Below are 22,846 nucleotides of genomic sequence, written 5' to 3' on the forward strand. Positions count from 1 at the left end.
TTGGTGACCCCTGGTATAGAGCTAGATTGTAATTAATTTGTAACAGACGCGAGATGGACAATCGTAACAGAAGTAATGTAACAGACATCATTTTGGAACTCATAGGCTTGACTTTGGCATATAAATATGTTTTTATTACATCTCAGAAAATTAGTTATCTTTTAACATATCATTCATTAAAGATTACATGTTTTGTGACCTGATGGTAAAAAAAGAAATGGTTTTAGGTGAATAAGTTCATGTCCCCATAAGCATGGAATCACTCATATATATATATATATATATATATATATATATATATATATATATATATATATATATATATATATATATATATATATCTATCTCCAAGTGGCAGCCATGATCAGATCTGGTCAAATTTTCTAAATGCCAAGGAAAGGTGCTTCCATTCTTCTGTGCTCATGATGGCCTCAAATTCTCAAGAGAACTGTGAAAATCCTAAGAGATCAGCAGTTTCTGAAATACCCCGAACACATGTGGCCTGGTTGTTGGTGCCAAAATCAAAGTCACAGAGCTCACACTTTATTCTGATGTTTGAGGTCAACGTTAACTGAAGCTTGACCTGTATCTTGACCAATCAGGCCATTGTTTATATGTGATGTCTGAGCACGTGCCATTTTTCCCAGGCATCTTTGTCCTTGCTGCATCATGAAGCTGATAAAATTATTAAAACAATCCTATGCTTTATGACAAAAAGCACAAGCTGTACAAAAAGATACAGCCGAAAAGGAAGATCAGCAGTAGAGTGGGTGACTACATCTTTAAACTTCTGTAAACTTTAAGTACTATAGCTTTTCTTCTTTCAGCTTTGTTTTCTGTGCAAAATAAGCATCAAAAGCAGCTCTTCCTCGCTGTCACCATCAGCCACTGTGTGCTGCTGAGTGTGCACAGAAACCGCATATGACTGCTACGTTTTCCCATGAAAACCAACAACCACGTATATTTGTTAACCTGAGTGGCAGGACCAACTGACATTGTAGTCAGGGTTCTAGCTATAGTGCAACTGCTCCAGACTGGAACTAAATTCAGGTGCTGTGGAACCGGGCCCTAACCCACAAACAGCATTCTTTCACAAACCAATTGTAAATTTTCAAGTGAAGTTTGACAACATCCACTGACTACTTTCACATTAATGACAGGGAGGAAGAGCTGCTTTTGATGCTTATTTTGATACTTTGCACCTTGAACGGTAACCAGATGTTTCATTTGTTTACCAAAATCAGAGAACCTCAGTCATTTCTTCAAATTCACATGGGGAAAAACAACTTTTCCTGATTTAAAAGCTTTATACAATACCTAAAGAGGCTACGCATCAAAAAGCGTGGTCAGACAGAATTCGCCATCCAAATTTTACACTGACAGACAACACATGACTGTTCTACACACTTCAATGGTGGAGTAAAGTCTGATGATCCAAGTCATGAAACTCTTTAATCATAAAAAAAAAAAAAAAAGTGCAAAAACAAGGACAAGTCAAACTGAAAAGGATGACTGTTTTGGGAGTTGATCCTTCAATAAAGTGCAAACGATGCAGTATAAATAAGCTTACATGTGCTTCCCCTTTTAGGGCTTCTGTAAGTAGATTGAATGTAGGATTTGACCCTGTAGTCCTAACAGCTTCCTCTAACAGCCCAAAGATTGCCGTAATCTGGTAGCATATGAGTGCCAGGAAAAATCAGAGTGAAGGAAATCAAGATCAACTTAAAAGAAACTTGACAGTACTGCTGTGTTTACAGTACTTACTTGAGTGAATACCTTGCTTGTGTTCCCATGCATGAAGTGTTTTGTTAATTTTTTTTATTTTTTAACTGGCTCTCTCGTCATAACCAGCACCCAGCAGGGGGATTTCACTGTGGATTCTATGATCAATTTCGATCTTCCAAAGCTCTGCCAATCTGAACTTCTGCAGGTCAGTAATTTCTGGAACACCCGTGTTGACAGACGAAGGCGGCTGCCGATTGTCACCCGAAGCAGAGATGTTCAAAAGCATTCGATACAATATTTACAAGCGATTTTTACTGATCTCAAATTCCACAGAAAAGGCTTTGCAGATTTCTTTAAAAGGTTTTAAGGAGATTAGAAACATTACTGTCAACGTGAGAGAGTGTTGTTTCAGTTGGTTTATATTTCGGTTACCCACCCAAGACACAAAAGCATTACGGGTCACGTGAAAGTAGTCAATATACCTGCAGAGGTGATTCTGTTTGCCAAGGATCCCTTCACTGCTGATGCTTTCAATTTATGCACATTTGAAACAGTGTTAAAAATCCCTCTGTAATTTTCTTCTGGTCCCAGTAAGTATTAGGAATAAGCAATAGTTAAAAATAAGTCAGCGCGGATCGCGGCGAATTTCTGCTAGGCGATTTTCGTGACCACTCGGTGCATGACGTCATTCAAGACAAACAAACCACTTTAGTTGAGTCCACTTCCGTTCACTTGCATTGCCGTTCAGCTTGAGTTCAGATAGGAATTTCCAAAGAAAAGCCATGCCTTATTGTTGTGCAGTGAACTGTAACAACGGGACCTGTTCAGGAGGAAGTTTTTACCTTTTTCACAAGGACAGTCCCCTGGCAGCTAAAGTGCACGCAAGTGAGATGTAAACAAGCCTTTGGAACTTGTGCAAACCAGTATATTTTAACAGTTTTATTCAATTTTAGGGTGCAAATTAGACACCAGGAAGATTGAATTTGCTTTTTGGGTCATTCTTCTAGAAAATAAAGTTGAGATTCTACATTCTACCTCTGACCGTTGCCTATGATTAAGACAAAAGATTTTTCATTTCACAGATCTCTGCACTATGCAGCTTACAGACAATTCACTTGGTGGACTTATGGCTACTTGGGGAAAACACTAAGGAGAGTTCTTAGTGTGCTTGCTAAGCACAAAGCAATGTGAAGCACACTAGTTCTTTTTAAATTTACTTTGTTACTACAACAACTGTTTTTGGTACCGCTACTCCTCCCACAGCTTTTGAGATCGACACCATTTCAAATCCGACACTTCCATCCTGAACCATGCCCCACACGCTTAATCTACCCAGAACCATGTAGATCATGCAAAAAATACATACATAAATAAATAAATACCTTTAGACCACGAAGCACGTCACGCTGCAAGTTGAGCCATTTTAAACAAAGATCTTAGAGCACACACCAGGCTTGTAGTACTCGAGTCTGACTCATGCCCCAATTTTAAGGGACTCCTGACTTGAACACTGAGGACTCAGACTCGTGCATTAACTGCATTCGGACTTGTAAATTGGAGACAAGGACTCAGATTTTTATTTTTTCTAAAAAATATGCCATAATTTAGTACAAGATACATCTACATTAATTTTTGTACCAATTTCATCCAAGAGAATGCACATTCACCTGTTCATACGTCATGTTCAAGAACAAACAGTAATGGGGCTAAAATGCCTGGAGAGAAGCCCCTAGGATTGGCCGCTTTGCTTATTGAGGTTTTTCACCCACGTGACCAAGTCATGTGATGCATCGTTAGGCTGCCATTTTGGACGTCACGGCTCGAATCAGTTTGAATGTGAGGAAGGCGACAAACGAAAAACATAAAAGAAAAAGGAGCGAGACACAGAAAACACCTTCACTATCCAGCGACGTAGGGCATTTACAGGGCGAGCAGAGGGAGAGGTATTTGCAAAAATTGAGGTTAGCAGGCTTAGAGAACGTTTACCTGCTTCCACCAGGATTGTTCACTGACGTACGGAAGTACACGAAGCCCTCGTCTTTACCTGACTTCGGCCCACATGATCTGTATACCTATGTCGTTAAAAACCCATCGCCATACAGGTATTGATCTGAAAGCGTATAAGAGTTTGGATGCCTACAAATATTTTGCGTCAGGCTGGGTAACATGCCTACATCAGTGGGTTGTCCCTGGAGCCGGTGGTCGCCATCTTATTACAGCTAAGGTTTGTTCACATTTTCATTTACTTTCGGTCCTCAGGATAAACAAAATGGTCATTGAAATAACTTTAGTCTGTTGAGACATGGCCCATTATAAATTTGCTGTTACCAGGCAATGACCAAGAACTGTATTATTAGGGTTGGTGTCTGTGTTGTAGCAGTGTACTAGCAGCTAGCTGTTAGCACTAGCTAATGTCAACAACATAGTAGCTAGTATGTTACTGTAGCAATGTTTACGTTCAGTCATTTGGATGACTGTTAAAACCTTTCAGTCTCAAGTTTTTCCTTTACTGTATTTACTAGTTTACTGTAATTATGATCCGGCAGCTATTTACACTGGATCTAGTGTAAATAGCTGCCGGATCATAATTACAGTAAAGGAAAAACTTGAGACTGAAAGGTTTTAACAGTCATCCAAATGACTGAACGTAAACATTGCTACAGTAACATACTAGCTACTACGTTGCTGACCGCTAGCTTGACCTTCAAAATGGCAGACACCGGGGCATCACGTGACCCTGTAACGTCAGGTGAAATACCTCAATACAGACTTCTCATGCAGCGGGGGGGGATGCACTGCTGTGTGTTCCATATGTAGAAGAACTATCGAGGAGACGACGAGGACAACCTCGAACTTCGTCATTTGGCAAGACTCCACCCAGAGAAGGAAGTGACACACTATGTTCATTGCTCTGTTGATAGCGGGGGCTTGCTGACTGATGAACTAGCTAGTGTTAACCCTTGCTCATGTTATTTTGCCCAGTTGATAGTGGGCAGGGCTTGCTGAATGATGAACAAGCTTTTTACCTGTAGCCTATTAACTAAAATGGGGCAGGCAAGCAGTAACGAGAGTCCAACACAGTAGCAGAGAGAGACTGTTTCACATAAAGGCAGCAACAGCCACTGTCAAATCGTGCGGTTGGAGTCTTGCTCTCAGACTCCACTCAATTTTCTTGAATGACTTGGACCTGACCACTGGGGATTCGAGACTGCACTCCAACTCAAGGTTTAGTGACTCGACTACAACACTGCTTTTCATCCGACATTCAGTAGCCCACAATAACTTGCACATCCTGAGTAACTGCTTTATCCTGATCAGGGTCTCTGGTTTGGCTCCCCAAGTCATGTTCCTGTCTGTGCTTTATTTGCCATCTTACCCCCAATATCTGTGTACGAGTTTCCTCCCAGCTAGGTAGACTGGCTATGCTAAATTGCCCCTCAGTGTGAATAAGTTTCATGAATGCACGCTTAATGCCCTGCAATAAATTCTGAATGAATCAAGGTTGGGTTATTTTGCTTTTTTTTTTTTTTTTAATTCTCACAACTCATGTAATGCATTTTACTGTGAATACTTACATGCATATCATATGGCCATAACGATAGTACATATACCGTCTCATTTGATACAAACCCCTCAATTTGATAGGTTAGCATGTCGAGCAATATAGTCAACACACTGCATAATAAAGCTGGCTATTAATCAATAAAATACTGCCATTACTCCATGAGGTGAAAAACATGGAAACTTGTGCTGCATTTGACTTGCCTTGGAAGTGGGAAGTCGGAGTTCAACACCAAGTCATTTTTTACCTCTGGCAATTTGAGCCACAAATGGCCCTTTTCCACTACCCTTTTTCAGCTCACTTCAGCTCGCTTCAGCCCGACACAGCTCGCGTTTCGACTATCTAAGAACAGCACGACTCAGCTCGCTTCAGCCCTGCTCAGCCCCCAAAACTCGCACGGTTTTGGAGTGGGGCTGAAGCGAGCCAAACCGAGCCAAGTGGGGCTAGGGGCGTGAGGAGACACTCCCCTGTGCACCGATTGGTGAGGAGGAGTGTCCTCACATGCCCACACACGCCCCGCGAGCACGCTGGGATCTGTAAACACCGTAAACCCAGAAGAAGGAGAATTACGAATTACGAGAATTATGAAGCCTTATGCGCCTCGCCTCATCTATACGCTCTTACCAGTATCTGTTGGCGTTGTCGGTGACAAGCCACAGCACCAAGACCAGCAACACTAACGACTCCATGTGTATTGTTTACTATCCGGGTTGTGAGACTACCGCTTAAAAGGTCACTGATGTCACTGTTTGCGCCGCCTAACGACATCATGTGACGTCCACCCACTTTTGCTGACTCCACCCAATGTGTCCACCCACTTCCAGCCAGCACGGTTGTAGTCGAAACGCAACTCCAACAGTGCCGCTCAACTCGACTTAGCACGGCACGGCTCAGCCCAACTCAGCCGCGTTGGTAGTGGAAAAGCGGCAAAAGTGAGTTGTTTTTTTTGGGGGGGAGGGGGCAGCAGCGCATGAACCATGTATGCATCCATGTTAGTTTTTGTTTGCAACAAGCCAGCCAGGTAACTAACAAGTGCTGTACATTTTCTTCCTCAAATCAAAGCAATCTAAAGTCAGTGATGTTGAATTAACAAGCAGTCTCCATGCTGACTGAGCGAAAGCAAATACTCAGAGCAGAACTCTTAAAAGGTAGACTGCCTTTCAGATTTTTCAAGTTTCGATCATAAGTTTTCCCCAACACCCAATTATTTTTGTTTAGTGGACTGAAAGCTACCAAATTTGAATCACAGACTCTTTTTTTTTTTAATAGAACAATTAATGAATTTAGGGCCATGTGGCCTTAAATTCTCTGCTATTTTTTCCTGCTTCACCATGACCCAATTCAAGATACTACATCATGCATGATGTAGTGGGCTTTCCCAGTTTGCTCAAGGCATTCTAGGATACGAATGTGAAACAGGAGAGGAAAATGGAGGACGCAAAAGAAATGTGAAAGCCCGACTACAGTAATGGAAAGCGAGAAGAAAAGATGTTAATGTTGTGAAGGAAAGGAAACGCAGAACCAAACTAATAAATATCCGCAGTCAGCGAGCGCCTCCGTGTGATCAGCTGTTCATTTAGTGACAGAATGAAGTCACTGTCAGTGCACGGTCAAAGGTAAACCTGTAGACGGCAGCAATGCAACACTGGATGCTGTAAAACCCAAAAGAAGAAGCAGCAGGTGGTAAACCTGCACATGTGCACACCAGACTTCCTCTGTCTGCCTGACTGCATAAAGAGAGCAATTTCATGCACATTATTTGCTCGGGAATCACCTCAAATTAAATAAACTTCCCAGCCACAGAATGGCCAGTTTTTTTTCCTGAGATATTACAACCCCAGTTCCAAAAAAGCTGGGATGCTGTCCAAACTGTAAACAAACACAGAATGCGATCATTTGTAAAATCATAAAAACCCCTATATTTCATTGAAAATAGTACAAAGACAACATATCAAATGCTGAAACTGAGAAATGTTAGTTTTGTTTTTTTTTAATTTATGCCCGTTTTGAATTTGATATCAGCAACACATTTAAAAAAAGTTGGGGCAGGGCATCAATAGACTGGAAAATTTGCATAATGTTAAAAAAACAAACAAACAAAAAACTAATTTGGTTAATTGGCAACAGGTCAGTCACATGATTGGGTATAAAAAGAGCATTCCAGAGAGGCAGAGTCTCTCAGAAGTAAAGATGGGGAGGGGTTCGCCGCTCTGTGAAAGACTGCGTGGGCAAACAGTGCAACAATTTAAGAATAATGTTCCTCAATGCAAAACTGCAAAGAATTTGGGGATCACATCTATGGTACACATCATTAAAAGATTCAGAGAATCTGGAGAAATCTCTGTATGCAAGAGACAAGGCTGAAAACTGGCATTGGATGCCTGTGATCTTCAGGCCCTCAGGAGACACTGCATTAAAAGCAGACACGTGTCTGTCGTGGAAATCACTGTATGGGCTCAGCAACACTTCAGAAAACCATCGTCTGTGAAAACAGTTCATTACTGCATCCATAAATGCAAGTTGAAACCAGATATAAACAATATCCAGAAACACTGCCACCTTCTCTGGGCCTGAGCTCTTTTATGATGGACTGAGGCGAAGTGGAAAATTGTCCCGAGGTCTGACGAATCAGAACTAGAAATTCTTTTTGGAAAATCATGGACACCACGACCTCCAGGCTAAAGAGGAGAGGAACCATCCGGTTTATCAGTGCACAGTTCAAAAGCCAGCATCTGTGATGGTATGAGGGGGCATTAGTGCACATGACATGGGTAGCTTGTACATCTGGGAAGGCATCATTAATGCTGAATGATATATACACACACACGTTTCAGGGCAATATGCTGCCATCCAGACAATCTTTTTCAGGGAAGGCCTTCCTTCTTTCAGCAAGACGATGCCAAACCGCTTTCTGCACGGCTTTGTAGTAAGAGAGTCCGGGTGATAAAACTGGCCTGTCTGCAGTCCAGACCTGTCCATTTAAAACATTTAGCACATTATGAAGCGCAAAATACGACAAAGGAGACCTGAAGAGTTGAGCAACTGAAATTGTATATCAGGCAAGAATAGGACAACATTTCTCTTTCAAAACTACAGCAATTGGTCTCAGTTCCCAAACATTCACAGAGTCTTGTTAAAAGTAGAGATGATGCAACACTGTGGTAAACATGCCTCTGTCCCAGCTTTCTCTTTTTTTATAATATATAAAAACACACACGTGTTGCTGATATCAACTTCAAAATAAGCTTAAATTTTTCAAAAAACAAAATCAGTTTCAACATTTGATGTGTTTTCTTTGTACAATTTTCAATGAAATATTGTGTTTCCATGACTCACAAATTATCGTATCCTGTTTTTATTTACAGTTTACACAGCATCCCAACTTTTTTGGAATTGGGGTTGTACAAAAATAAGGAAAAATCACAATGACCAAAAAATTTCAGAGATCTAGCCTGGCAAGCCAGACTAAATGTGAATATTTAGTCTGGTCTCAGTCGTAGACATTTCCGAAGGGTGTAGGTAGGAACAACCCGTTGTCTTTCAAACTGTCTGTGCGTATAGGCCAATGCTTTGACCAATCAGCGCAACAGTGACGTAGTCAGAGCGACAGAAAGCAGAGCCAGCTGGTAGATCAGACTTTTGCCATAGCCGGTCGGCAAAACAGCGAAAACGTCCTTCTTGAAAAGGAATGAGCGGAGAGCCTCTTCCTGCTCATGTTTCAACGAAAACTCCAAGTCTAATTCTTCTAAAACTGATTCCAAAGCGGAGTCAAACGAGCGCTGTTCAATAGCCGTAGCCATCTTTCCTGTTGTGCTTTCTCCAGCGTCACGCAGCCTTGTCGTCACTCCTGCAAAAGCCCACCCAAAGAATCCAAACAAAAACCTTGCGTTGTGATTGGCGGGCACGATTTGAGGCCCGGGGTGTGTTGTTGATATGGTCCGAGGCTAGGCCCACTCGTAGGCAAAAATATTTTTGGCCGCTAGGCGGGTGGGTCTAGTTTACTCGGCTATCAGAGATCTTATGAAATCCAAAAACCGTCCAGCTTTAACACCATAACTAGACACACTACATAGCCTGCACCATGAGGCTGAAGATAAAGCCTTGAATTCCATCAAAATATTTGCTCAGGTTGTCATGAGATCAACCTGCATGGAGTGAAGTGCTACCTGTACGCATCGTGCTCTCCAAGGTATACACTTTTATGGAAAGATTCCAGCACATTTTAAGTTAATAAAATTACCAAAGACAAAAATCCACACACTACCAACATCCAAGTTTTATCTGCACGTACTGGTCTTCATGAGCACAATGCAACTCTGCAGACTTAACCCCCAACTGAAAATAAAAACACTTTATAAATAGCAAAAATTTAAAATGGTCTCAATTTAAAGCATTTGAAAAGAAGAAAAAAAAAAAAGCCCCGTCTTGCCTCAAATATAGATTGTGATTTTCAAATTGGGGAGTATGGTGTTGCAGAGATACAGTACCAGTTAAAAGTTGACACACCTAATACAATAAAGGACTGGTAGTGCATCTCCTCAAGTTCTCCTGTATCTCAGAGATCAGATGAACCACATCTCACATAATACAAGGTTGTCCCTCAAGAGGCAATAGTCACTGTAGTGTCCAGTCTGCCCTCAGTGCAACATGAGAGCATGACGTAGCGCATGTGACCCCAGAGGATGCGGAAGTCACTGTGTGGTTAGACCCACGAACTGGCAAAGTTAGCTTTCAGCGCACGCGCACACAAAAATAAATAAATACCCACAACACCTAAAATGGGAAAGTTGCGTTTCTTGGTTGACTACAAACAGATTCAACAAGAAATCAGAGCTCTCTTTTAAAAGACTATAGAAAAACAGTTTTTGCGATTTGCAGAAACATCTGTAATGCAGGCACCAAAATGTGGATTTGTGGTTACCATTTTGTGTCGGATGTGTTGGATTTTTGGAAAAGGACAAAAATAAAATGTTGGGGGGGGGGGGGGGGGGGGGGTCACCACTCTTACACCAAAAAAAAAAGACCTAATGTGTTTAATTTACGCTTAATTCACTTACATGTTTATGAAGCAAAGGAAATAAGTCAGCCTTTTCTAAGCACCATGTAAAGGAGGCAGATGGATGGATAGAATTGTAAAGAAACACTTTCTGCAAACAGATCTAAAACAATGCGAAAGCAGAGTGAGGAAAATGGGCAATGGTCATGCAAGGCACAAACAGAACAGCTGGGGCAAGAACGAAAGGCAGAAAATCCAAATATGCAAAAGCAGAGCCAAAACCAGAAGACGCAAGGTACAACACGTATACTTCGCAAAGTCTAGCTGTGTCTGAAATCACTCTCATTCACTACTCCCTATCTAGGGAACACCATATAGGGGACTATACAGCAGGCTCATTGGCAAAACGAAAGACACTTCCGGACACTACTCCACCGCGCGGTTATTTACATCATTACTGTTGCACAATTAGAACGTGCCAGATCAGTCAGCTGGTGGGTTTTCAAAATAAATGTGCGCATGTATTTTTTTGCAACCGCAATGCATGATTGTATGCTTGGTTAGTGACCATCGGTTGTACACTACTTCACAGTGCATTGTGGGATACTAGGGGTCCACAATACAGGGTGTAGTGATTCTCACTACACACTGACAGCACTACAAAACGGCGAACTCACTATAGTGAGTGATTTCGGACACAGGGTCTATGTTTTCAGAGTCCTTATACACGTGCTGGGATTGCACTCTGATCAGCAACAGGTGCATGGCAATTAGTCCTCAGGAGCTTGAGCATGGTGTGCACGCAAGTAGCAGTTAGAGGCGAGGCACTGCGCGCGCACACACGACAATGTCATAAACAACTTGAATACTGTAAACTTTCAGTTCAAAAAAAAAAAAAAAAGTACAATACTAGCATCCCATCCATATTACTTGCCAAATAAACTTGTAGTCCTGGACCGTTTTAAATTTTAGCCACATTATGATCACAAATTTCTCCTTCCGAGTCACTATCACAGTTCATTGAGCAAGTTAAAGGATCACGAACCCAGGCGATGATTTCTTCATCTGTTATGGAAATGATGGCAGTTACCGGTGTATCGTTGTCAAGTGCACCTATGAACTCTCTCCGTTTTCTAAGGCCCTGTCCACACGGCAACGGATTCAGGTGAATCTGATAAAATTGTTTATCATTTCGGCCTGGCGTCCACACAGCAACGGCGTTTTGGGTGCCCCAAAATGAAATCTTTTGAGAACGGGTTCCAGAGTGGAAAGATCTGGCAACGGCACTGTTGCGAAGTCGTCTGGATGAGTAGAACGGATTTGTTTACGATGATGTCACAACCACATGTGCTTCACGCCAGGTAGAAGTGTAACGAACTCGATGAGAGTTGTCAACAAATCCTATAACTTGGTTCATGAAACACGCTTACAAAATATTTTCACTGTGAATATTTATTGTGTAATGGTGCAAAGTGAGAGAGAGAGAGAGAGAGAGAGAGAGAGAGAGAGAGAGTCAATCCTGCCAGCAAAAATAGGGAAAAAAGGAGCGATCTCACCTCTTCAGATGTTGGTTTAAGTCCTACAATACATTCCTCAAAAAGGGCGTAGAAGAACAAATTAATCCATCAACGTGTAGCATTCAATTTATTCCAGACCATTAAAGACGCCGCCTCCCGCGTAGAATCATGTGTCATCCTCGCCGCCATATTGGATGGGGCAAAGCAGAGAATAAAGATGCCTCATTCATGTGCTGCGTTTAACTGTACCAACAGGTTTGCCGTCCAAACGAGATCACATGGGATTACCTTTCACAGGTGAGACTGGAAAAACACTTTTCATTGTATTTGGTCATTATAACGTAATTTTACGAACAGATTTTTCTGACTTTGTGGCTAATATGAAGTCTCGCGCATAATAGTTTATGCGCATGCGTCCTTACTTCTATTGTTGTGGTGTCTCCGATGGGACCGTCTTACAGCGCACCTAGAGGTGTGGCATGTGTATTGCATCGTTTTCAGCAAGCGTTGCGTTGCCATATGTACCTGATATTTTACTGATCCGTTGCCCATGTGGACGCGATTTTTTTTTTTTTAATCTCGTTGCCATTGTCGTGTGGATGTAGCCTAAATCTTCACCCTTCACTTCATTCATGTGTCGCAAAGCCACTGACAGTCAGCAATCACTTTACTGATCCTTTGATCACTGCTCTTGATAACTTCATGATTGACAACTAGTTGCACCTTTGTTTTATGGCATCAACACTTAATGCTAACTTGACTGTGGACTTTTCTATCTCTGGTGGGAAGAGGAACACATGGCTCAGTGAGTTTTTTGAAGACTCCAACTATGTCATGGGGGGGGGGGGTGGATTTAGTTCGTTATCTGCCAAAGTTCATCGTAAAAAGAGTTTGTTATAGCAGGGTTGTAGAAAGTAAGCCTCATTGGTTAAGTTCTGCTATTTATTTTGATACGTGGTACGTTGTGACTTATTCAACCAAGAAGCAGGATGATTAAAATGGGTGGGGGGGGGGGGGAAATGCTTCTGCAAAGCAATCATAAAATGTGACTTCAGTACATACACAAAAATACCGTACAAATGTAAGTAGCATCATTCTGCTCTTTCTTGTGATGTTTCTCACATCTATGCAATGAGTCATTCAAACAGAGGAATGAGTATGGAAATGAATGCAGAGCTGTATGCAGATGGTAACTGATTAAATTCGATGTAAACTCAGTTACTGTTCTCAGGAACACTTCTGTCACATCGACCATGAACTACAGTAGCATCATTGGAAAAGTCCAGTCATGGAGTTTTGCATATGCAATTCACCTCGCCGAGATCAACACTCAGCAATTCAACTAAGAAAAAGGGACGCAGCGGCACAGTGGTGTAGTGGTTAGCACGGTCACCTCACAGCAAGAAGGTTTGTGTGGGTTTCCTCCCACAGTCCAAAGACATGCAGGTTAGGCTAACTGGTGGCTCTAAATTGACCGCGAGTTTGAATGGTTGTTTGTGTCTCCATGTGCGTCAGCGCTGCGATGAGCTGGCGACTTGTCCAGGGTGTACCCTGCCTCTCGCCCATGGTCAGCTGGGATAGGCTCCAGCTTGCCCCACGACCCCGCATGGGATAAGTCGTTACAGATGAAACAAAAAAAAAAAAAAAAAAGACGTGAATTTGGACACAACCTATGTCAGTTGGGTTCAGCTGCAGCAGTCTCGTGCACTACTGACATGTGAGTTACTGTGGCTGTTTTCATGTTAACAACTGAGCAAAGCAAGCTAGGAAGGAAAAAAAGAAAAAAAACAACACACAAACACCCACTCCAGACTGATGGAAGGCATGAAGATTACAAGACAGCAGCGTCATCTTGACCAGCTCCGAAGTTCAGCAGTTTGGTCAAGTTTTCCATATTTTTGCCCCGTTAGTTCATCATTGACATACATTTTATTTAAAACCAAAATGGTTTATCACAATGGGTAAGATCATGCTTTCACACATTCCAACACCGATGTGAAACTGCGTTTTACAACAGCTTCATTGTACTTTTAAAAAAAATAAATAAATGACATACATAGTACATAGATACTGAACTTGTGCTGAATACAAAAGTAATGTGACTTTGAAAATACTGCTTAGATTTGTTGAAATTAACATTAGAGCATACCAAAATCATTAGCGTGCCAGAAAATACCCTCAGACCCCAGAGGGTTAAGTATTCATTTGCCTATGCAATTTACCTACTTGCTTTTAAAATTAAACTACATACAACGACGTGACCTGGCAGCCTGCTGCTAGTCCCTTACAAAATCCTTTATCCTGTTGCTTTTATGGTGGGTCTGAAGTCCCAGCTCTAATACTAATGCTTCACCACTACTTCTAAATATGCATGAAGAATGTCTAATGAAGGTTTGGTAGCCTTTTTGGTCTTTAGTTTCAGTTTATTTACTGCTTAATTACAGCATAGCCAATCCTAACACTGGATTAGCCTCATCTTTCTCTTTCCCAGTGAAAGAAGAAATGGTTGTGCATGCACAGCAGGAAAGAGAGAAAAAAAAAAAAAAACCTTATTGGATATTCACAACAGCTCCGATGTGTGACGTCTTGATGACGGGCAATACCGTAGACCATACCGCACGCTCGTTCTCCATTGGATAGAGTGGTGTAATACACAGGATCAGCGATATAACAATATTACATGCTGCTGAACCAAATGAATGAAACCCGCTAGAAGGGAATAACTTAAAAAAAAAAAAAAAAAAAAAAGTGTCCTGTATGTATAACAATTTCCAATATTTTACTCTGAGGTCACTCCCAATGTTTTCCCTTGACTTGATGCACATTGTCAAAATGGTGAACTGGTTTAAAATTAAGTTCTTTTGACTAACTTGCTTTGTGGATGTGTCTACACAAAAATAGCATTGCATGGTGGCAAAGATAAACTTTATCTTCCTGCGTAGAAAATATTTTCACTCCTTTGTTTCACACACTTGTGAATATATTCACCACTCGAAGATAAACTTCACATCTTCGCACAACTGCATAATATCCTCTCCATACACACTATTACGCAGTGGCACGAAGATACCAAGTTTATCTTTTCGTGTTGAAAATATTTTCACTCGTGAACATATTCCACGAGTGTGCACAGCAAACAAGTGAAATTCTCAAAACTAGAAGCTAAACTTCATATCTTCACGTGATTATATGGACACATCCACACCCAAAAAAAAAAAAAAACCACACTTTTTTTAAAAAGTAACACTAACTTTGAAACAGGTCGCCATTTTGACAGCATGTCTTGTTAGCAGGAAAACATTGGAGGCAAGGTGATAGATATCCTCACGAGTAAAGACACTGGAAAATGTGTTACTCAAGATCCTGGATATAGTTCATATGAAAAATACAAATGTATACTTCCCAGTAAAACACTCAAGTCTATAATAAACATACATATGTGGATGTACAGTGCTCAGCGCAAATGAGTACACCCCCTTTGAAAAGTAACATTTTAAACACTCAATGAACACAATTTCCAAAGTGTTGACGAGACAAAGTTTAATATAACATGTTTAACTTCTAACGTGAAAGTAAGGTTAATACAACTTTGATTACACATTTTTCAGTTTTACTAAAATTAGGGTGGTGCAAAAATGAGTACACCCCACAACAAAAACTACTACATCTAGTACTTTGTATGGCCTCCATGATTTTTAATGACAGCACCAAGTCTTCTAGGCATGGAATGAACAAGTTGGCAACATTTTGCAACCTCAATCTTTTTCCCATTCTTCAACAACGACCTCTTTTAGTGACTGGATGCTGGCTGGAGAGTGATGCTCAACTTGTCTCTTCAGAATTCCCCAAAGAAAATTTCTTTACACCACAAAGATGAAGGCTACAAGATGATCAGCAAAGCTTTACTTATCAGTCAGAATACTGTAGCAAAAGTGGTACAAAAATTTAAGAAAGATGGAACTGCAACCATCTCACAGAGACGTCCAGGTCGTCCATGGAAGTTAACACCTCGACAGGAGCGCCTTCTGATGAGAAGGGTTGAAGAAAATCGGCATGCAAGTTCGCTGCAGTTATCTAAAGTAGAAAGCCAAACTGGGGTGACTATTTCCTGTGACACAATATGGCGTACGCTGCAGAGGAATGGCATGCATGGACGCCATCCACGAAAGAAGCCTCTCCTAAAGCCCGCCTAGAGTTTGCCAGGGCCCGTGCTGACAAAGATGAAGACTACTGGGACTCTATACTCTGGAGTGATGAGACCAAGATAAATGTTTTTGGAACTGATGGCTTCAAAACTGTATGGCGTCGCAAAGGTGAGGAATACAAAGAAAAAAATGCATGGTGCCTACAGTGAAACATGGTGGTGGCAGTGTCCTTATGCGGGGCTGCATGAGTGCTGCTGGTGTCGGGGAGCTGCATTTCATTGATGGCATGAATTCACGGATGTATTGCTCTATACTGAAAGAGAAGATGCTACCATCACTCCGTGCCCTTGGTCGTCGTGCGCTTTTCCAACATGACTAAACACACATCTAAGGCCACTGTTGGATTTCTGAAGAAAAACAGGGTGAAAGTGATTCAGTGACCAAGTATGTCTCCTGATCTGAACCCAATCAAACGCCTGTGGGGAATTCTGAAGAGACAAGTTGAGCATCACTCTCCAGCCAGCATCCAGTCATTAAAAGAGGTCGTTGTTGAAGAATGGAAAAAGATTGATGTTGCAAAATGTCACCAACTTGTTCATTCCATGCCTAGAAGACTTAGTGCTGCCATTAAAAATCATGGAGGCCATACAAAGTACTAGATGTAATAGTTTTTGTTGTGGGGTGCACTCATTTGCACCACCCAAATTTGGAGTAAAGCTGAGAAGAGAAAAAAAAAAAAGTGTAATCCAAGTTATATTATTAACTTTACTTTCACGTTAGAAGTTAAACACGTTATATTAAACTTTGTCTTGTCAACATTTTGGAAATTGTTTGGGTTCATTGAGATATTGTTTAAAATGTTACTTTTCAAAGGGAGTGTACTCATTTACACTGAGCACTGTATATTTAAGTGTATATATAAAAACACACATCCATACCAATCAGCCATATAATTAAAACCACTGATCGGTAAAGTGAATTACACTGATTACGTTGACCACTTTTTGCCCGCGCTAACCCCTGCATACCGGGAGCACCTGACAAGATGTGCCATTTCGGAGATGCTCCGACCCAGTCATCCAACCATCACAATTTGGCCCGTGTCAGTCACGCAGATCCTTACTCTTGCCCAGTTTTCCTGCTCCCAACACATCAACTGTTATCTTGCTGCCTAATATATCCTACCCCTTGATAGGTGCCACTGGAATGAGATAATCGATGCATTTCATGGTACCAGTCAGCGTTTTTAATTTTATGGCTGATCGGTGTCTAAACACTAATGACTAAAATTAGATTACATGAACACAGCAGCAGATCAAGTTTTTAAAAAAAATTGCTTTAAGCTATAGTCAGTGAGTAATAAATCTACAAGAGTGTAGTGGGGGTGGTGCGTTGGGGGGGGGGGGGGGGGGGGCTGGGCTGTGTGGATTTCCTTGTTTCTTATGATAGTGGCAGACAACCCAGCATTGATGTACTGCCTCCGGTCTTGGAGTATGAATTTGCCAGGTGGCCAATTCTGACATACAGTGTCATTAAGAGCACACCAGTTTTGACAAATGCTGTTCTTACGTTCACGTCTATGGGCTTAGACGCAACAGTAAAATTAACTAGATAGAGACTGCGACTAAAAAGTCACAGTACTTTGCGCTAGCCGTTACAAACCGGGATGTCTGGTCACCGTAACCTATAGATCCGGAACGGCTGCGCCCTGCCGCCCTGAACAAAAGTTTAAAAAGTCAATTTTCATTATTCCCCCCCCAGTCATTAGCGATTGAAAAAAAATCCTGTTTTTCATGGCTCATTCTGGAGCAATGATCTGGATCACCACCAAAAGTCATAGCAATGTTATTCAACTCTGAGGTATTCAAGTGAAATCTAGTGATTGGTTGAAAACTGAGGGAGAGACTTAGAACGTTAGGAGAATAAGAAAAGTAGAAAGATCCTGAGTGAGTAACAATTTGCACCAGCACTTCTAGCACAAACTAATACAGTACTGATACTGGGTCAGGGTGACTGGGTGGTTGAGCTCAGTATGGGCTATTAATCAGTCATCCAAGGATTCAAATCCTAATACTGCAAAGCTAAAACTGTTGGTCCCTTGAGTAAGACCCATAATCTTCTCTGATCATGAGGCTATATTATGGCTGCACTCCAGAAACTCCTTCCCCCCCCAAACCTGAATGCAGAAATTTCAACAGTTGGTCAAACTGTATGTATAACATGTTTTCTGGGAGGTTTTGAAATGTGATCCACACATTAACCCAACATAACTGACATAGGCTAAATTAGCATTAGTAGAGCATGTTTGATGGATCTGAGCAACACTCCTATTGAATAAACAAAATATATTCTGCACCCGAGAGAAACGTTTCGATCTACATGATCAGTCTACCAGTGATACGAATGAATACTGAAAAACAGCCGCCGCGGTTCATCAGCAAACTTCCACCATTCCATGTTGGGCCAATGAGGAACCTTTTTTGTGCACAAAAACTGATTTATCAAAAGGAGATGAGAGGTGTGACGATTAATCGATCCATTTCAATCCACAATTCACTGACAATACCTGACCTCATCGCGAGAACCCTACATGCATACCAACTTTCGACAAACGGCATAATTTTGATATTAAAAATTTGATTCGGTATCCGGAGCTGTACGTGAGTGCAGCCATGTTTGTGGCTGCTATAGCAATCTCGCAAGATCAAGCATCGCTTTGTGAACAACATGGCAGGAGACTCCGAGTTCCTGAAGCCACCAGCTTTTCAAAGCTCAGTTTGGCGGCATTTCTTACAATCTCAGTGCCTTATATCCTCTCTGGACAATGAATGTTGTGTCTCAAGAGCTGGTGTTCACGTTAACACAGGGGTGGGCAATAATTTTTCTCCATGGGGCCACATGAGAAACAGAAAATTTTGTGGAGGGCCGGACCAAAAGGCTGAACTAAATTCTGCATAATAATTGTATTTCTTTATATAAAGCAGTAAATAACATTGTTTTTACAAGCTGCTAAGACTGGTAAGAGTATGGAAAAAAACAAGGTTGCCTTACAAAAAAAACGTCATTTATTCAATCAAATTTCCCAAAACAATGGCTAACAAAATGTGAACGTCTGTACCATTTTTTTTTTTAGTCACACTCACCCCAAAACACAAAGACATCACAATATTGTATTTCTACTCCAAATATCAAGCAAGATGCATCATATTATAATAATGATGCCCACATTTGTAGTCTAAGCACCTCATTTGGTGTTTTTCAGTTTTTCGGATCTGCTCTCCGCAAACTAAACACACGGCTTTAACTCTGACTTCAATAAATAAATACTTAGCAGTCCATGTTTTGTTGCAAGCCCTGCATTCCGCATCTACCTTTCTTTTTGTGGACTAAAGTCTTCTTGTGACCTGCTCGCAACAACGTCGATTCGGTGTAGGTATCAGATCTACAGATTGGCTCGGGCTCCGGCGCCTGCTGGTGACGTCACACCATGTGATCGGCTGGACCGCTTGAAGGATGACGTACAAGTTTGTGGTTGGTCTGGACAAATTACGGAAGTAGTTATTGCGGGATTAGGTTTCGTGGGATTTTATGTCACGTTCATTGCGTTTTTGTTGAACGCAACTTCAAAATAAAAAAAAGCAATGCACATTCAGTCTATGCATATTCAGTCTATGCATGAGGTAAAATTAGAAAATACGTTTATTTTGTAATTTCTAATTAACCTTACACGGGCCGGTCAGAATGAACCAAAGGGCCGGATGCGGCCTGCGGGGCGTAAAATGCCCGGGTCTGCTTTAACACAAGTGACTATATTTTTGTCTTTTTAAAAGATTGCGACCAATAAAGTATAATAATATATATTCTTCATTGCTTTAAGTTTTAGTGTTCTGCTGTTTGAAAATTAAAACGTGCCAAAAATGAACTGTTATGCATTCATAGTTACATTCAAAAAGTCAATGGAGTGACTTGAGTCTGAATAAAGATTAAAGGCAAGACTATTTTTTTAAACTGATCTACATTTCTAGGCTGGCAATTAAAAGAATGTTGACAATTTGCATCAGTTAAACAGAGGACCAAAAAAAAAAAAAAAACTGAATCGTCACACCTCTAGAGATGAACGATGGTTTATTCGGCTACTCAGAGGAGGTTGAGGCTTTGACTCCTCTCCTTATTCATTGCATGGATATGAATTAGACCTTCAGCTTTGTATGTGGCAGGCAAGCAAGTGCCTAATAAAAGCTAACAGGTTGACTTATCTGTTTATCGTGGTGTGATCCTGAGATTAGCCATGCCACCTGACATGTCAGACACCAACACACAACTAAGAAAAAAATAAGCAAGCAGTCTGTACACACACACACACACAAATGTCTAGTTGATTTCTGTTACCTGGGTTCAGGGAGAATAATTTTCTTGCTTGCTCGGGCCGCTGGAGTCGACTTGCTCTTCTCCATCGCCATCAAATAGCTGACATCGGCGAGAACTGCTTCTAGGTCCGCCATCTTCAACAGTGGCTCAGTCGAATGGATGGAGAAACAGTCGCGGGAATGTTACAGACACAAAGAGATCGCAGGGGAATCAACACAAAACCAACAGCACGGTTGCAGGGTGGCAGTCCTGGGCGAGCATCGATCAAGCCCGTGCGTTTTCTTTCGTCTCGATTTGCCGAGCTTCAAAAAACAGTCATTGTAGCAAATAATACAAGAGTCTCCACTGCGAGCAGCAGCAGTGTTGATCTGCGGTAGGCTTTCTAACTCTACACCCAATTCAATCCTGTCTAAGGTAGTACAGTAATGGATATTTTATTCTGTTTTCCCTTTCGGCCCCCCACCCCTTGCAGCGAGTGTATTACGAAAACCCACCTGCTGGTTAAGACTGTCAAAATCGAGCCCAAATTCACACATCAAAAATACTGTGAGCTGGCCAATCCAGCTAGCCTGGCTAAGTCATAAACCGTGCACTGTTCTCCAACATGTGCCTCGGTTGAAATAAAATCTAGACAAAATGTGTAAAATAACTCACACTTTAAAATAAACAACTATAAGACCCGTACCTGTAAGACGTAAATCCGGTGTTTACAGTTTGACTTACCAGAACAAAGAACAAAAACAGCTCACTTACAAGCGTGAGCTCGTTAACGCTTCAATTTCGAATAAATCTAAACATATCTGACCAACGCGCTTTGCTTCTCTTCTCTCCTCTCCAAGTGCACCCCCTTCTCTCTCTCTGGCGAATATTTCTACAGCTTTACCAACAAGATTAAAAATAATAATATAATTACAACGGGTATAGAAAACCTTGCAAGCTCACTGTATCAGGTTCCTAAAGCTAGGCGTGTGGGCTGCCTGTTTATCACTGCTGAGGCTTGAACGATATTTTTTTCCTTTTCCCCCTCAAATGCAGTTCCAGCTACACTATCAAACGCAGCTATCGCTCCTCCATTTTTTCCCCAGCTTGACAGAGAAACGTGCCGTCACATCTAAAAAAAAAAAAGTTTATCCTAGCTGTACAAATACAAATATGTCGAAAGTTTAAAACATGCAGTGTCAAATCAGAGCTAGAACTTCACAACCCGAGTTCTCAGCCTTATGCGAATTTACCACATCACAACCAGCAGCAAAAACAGTAGCTAGAACAAATATGTAGGTTTTTATGCTTTTTTTTTTCTTAACGTGACGCAATGAGGAAACTAATTACATTTTTTTAAATAAACTATTATTGCTTTGCAAGTGAATACCTGGAGAAGTGTGAGGGGGCGCTCGAAAGGAAATTAGCTCGAGGTGTTAGCTTGCTTTGCAACTCTTGAGACGAACTAGTATTAACGCGACTGAATAAAACTTCTAAGCACTGGTGTTTGCTTCCAAATTGTGTCGTGTCAGCATACGTAAAACGGACTTACAACGGTTTAAAAAAAAAAAGACCGAAACGAAGAAATGCGGTTGGTTTTGACGAACAAACCTTGCAAATCACCAAGCTAACTCTTGCGGAACTTCATTTTCATGGCTAACTCACTTAGCTGGCTATCCAAACCGATAACCGCCACTTAGCTCGCGAGACAGTTAGCTAAACTAAACATTCATGTCGACGCTCTTAGTCTGTTTCAAGCTCAAAACCTCCGTTGATAAAACCGCACACACCGACACACATCCAGCTTTCTGTGAGCTCATTAGAAAGGAAAGAAAATCTTCGTGTTCCTGCTTCTCATCTTGAAGTCAACGACGGAGTTGTTAGCGCAACGCATCCGCATTCGAGTTGCTGAAAAAGGCTTCAAATTGCTCACGGCCGTCCAGCATAGTTCACAAAATCCTTACATTCTCAAATGGTTTGAATATACAGAGTTGTTCTTGTTTTTTTTTTTTTAAATACCCCTCGATATCTTCATCCCGAGGAAACTATATAAATACTTCGCTGAATATGTATTTGCTGGTTATCTGACAACCCACAGCTCGCTGTGAAATAGATTTTCTCCTGTTGCAGCAGAAGCTGTTCATGAGCTGTACTTCCTCTTAATGTAAACGCGCCACAAAACCCGGACTGGATCACGAGCAGCGTACAGGATTGAACTTCTTGTAATACATAGGACCAAATTACTCAATTCTGATTGGTCAATCAAGGAGGGCTTGCCTTTTTTTTTCTTCCCCCTTTACATGGGCTGTATTTCTGAAATGCTATTGGCTAGTTCGTTGCTTGGTTACGGCTACAAAAATTAGCCAATTTTGTCAGCAAAATGGCTGACTCTGCTGACTCAGCAATGCCGCGTTTCACTATATTCGACAAAGAAATGATAAACCAATTGAAAGCTGCAAGCGAAAATGAAAATACCAAAAGTACGATTTTTTTTGCTTTCCGTGTTTAAGAAACGGGCCGCAGAAAGACAAATAAACGACTCTCTAGTGACGTA

General features: G+C 41.3%; 1 protein-coding gene across 1 annotated transcript in view; it reads right to left on the minus strand.

Annotated features, from left to right (window-relative positions):
* Positions 1-22,480, minus strand: part of grk3 (G protein-coupled receptor kinase 3) — a 188,574-nt gene extending 166,094 nt beyond the window's left edge. Inside the window, exon 1 of the mRNA XM_060908817.1 lies at positions 20,335-22,480. Coding sequence (XP_060764800.1) covers positions 20,335-20,447 — 113 coding nt within the window. The 5' untranslated portion in view covers positions 20,448-22,480. The remainder of the gene's footprint in view (positions 1-20,334) is intronic.
* Positions 22,481-22,846: the final 366 nt, after the last annotated feature.

The sequence above is a fragment of the Neoarius graeffei genome, chromosome 25 (genome assembly GCF_027579695.1).
Source record: "Neoarius graeffei isolate fNeoGra1 chromosome 25, fNeoGra1.pri, whole genome shotgun sequence".
NCBI classification, from domain to species: domain Eukaryota; kingdom Metazoa; phylum Chordata; class Actinopteri; order Siluriformes; family Ariidae; genus Neoarius; species Neoarius graeffei.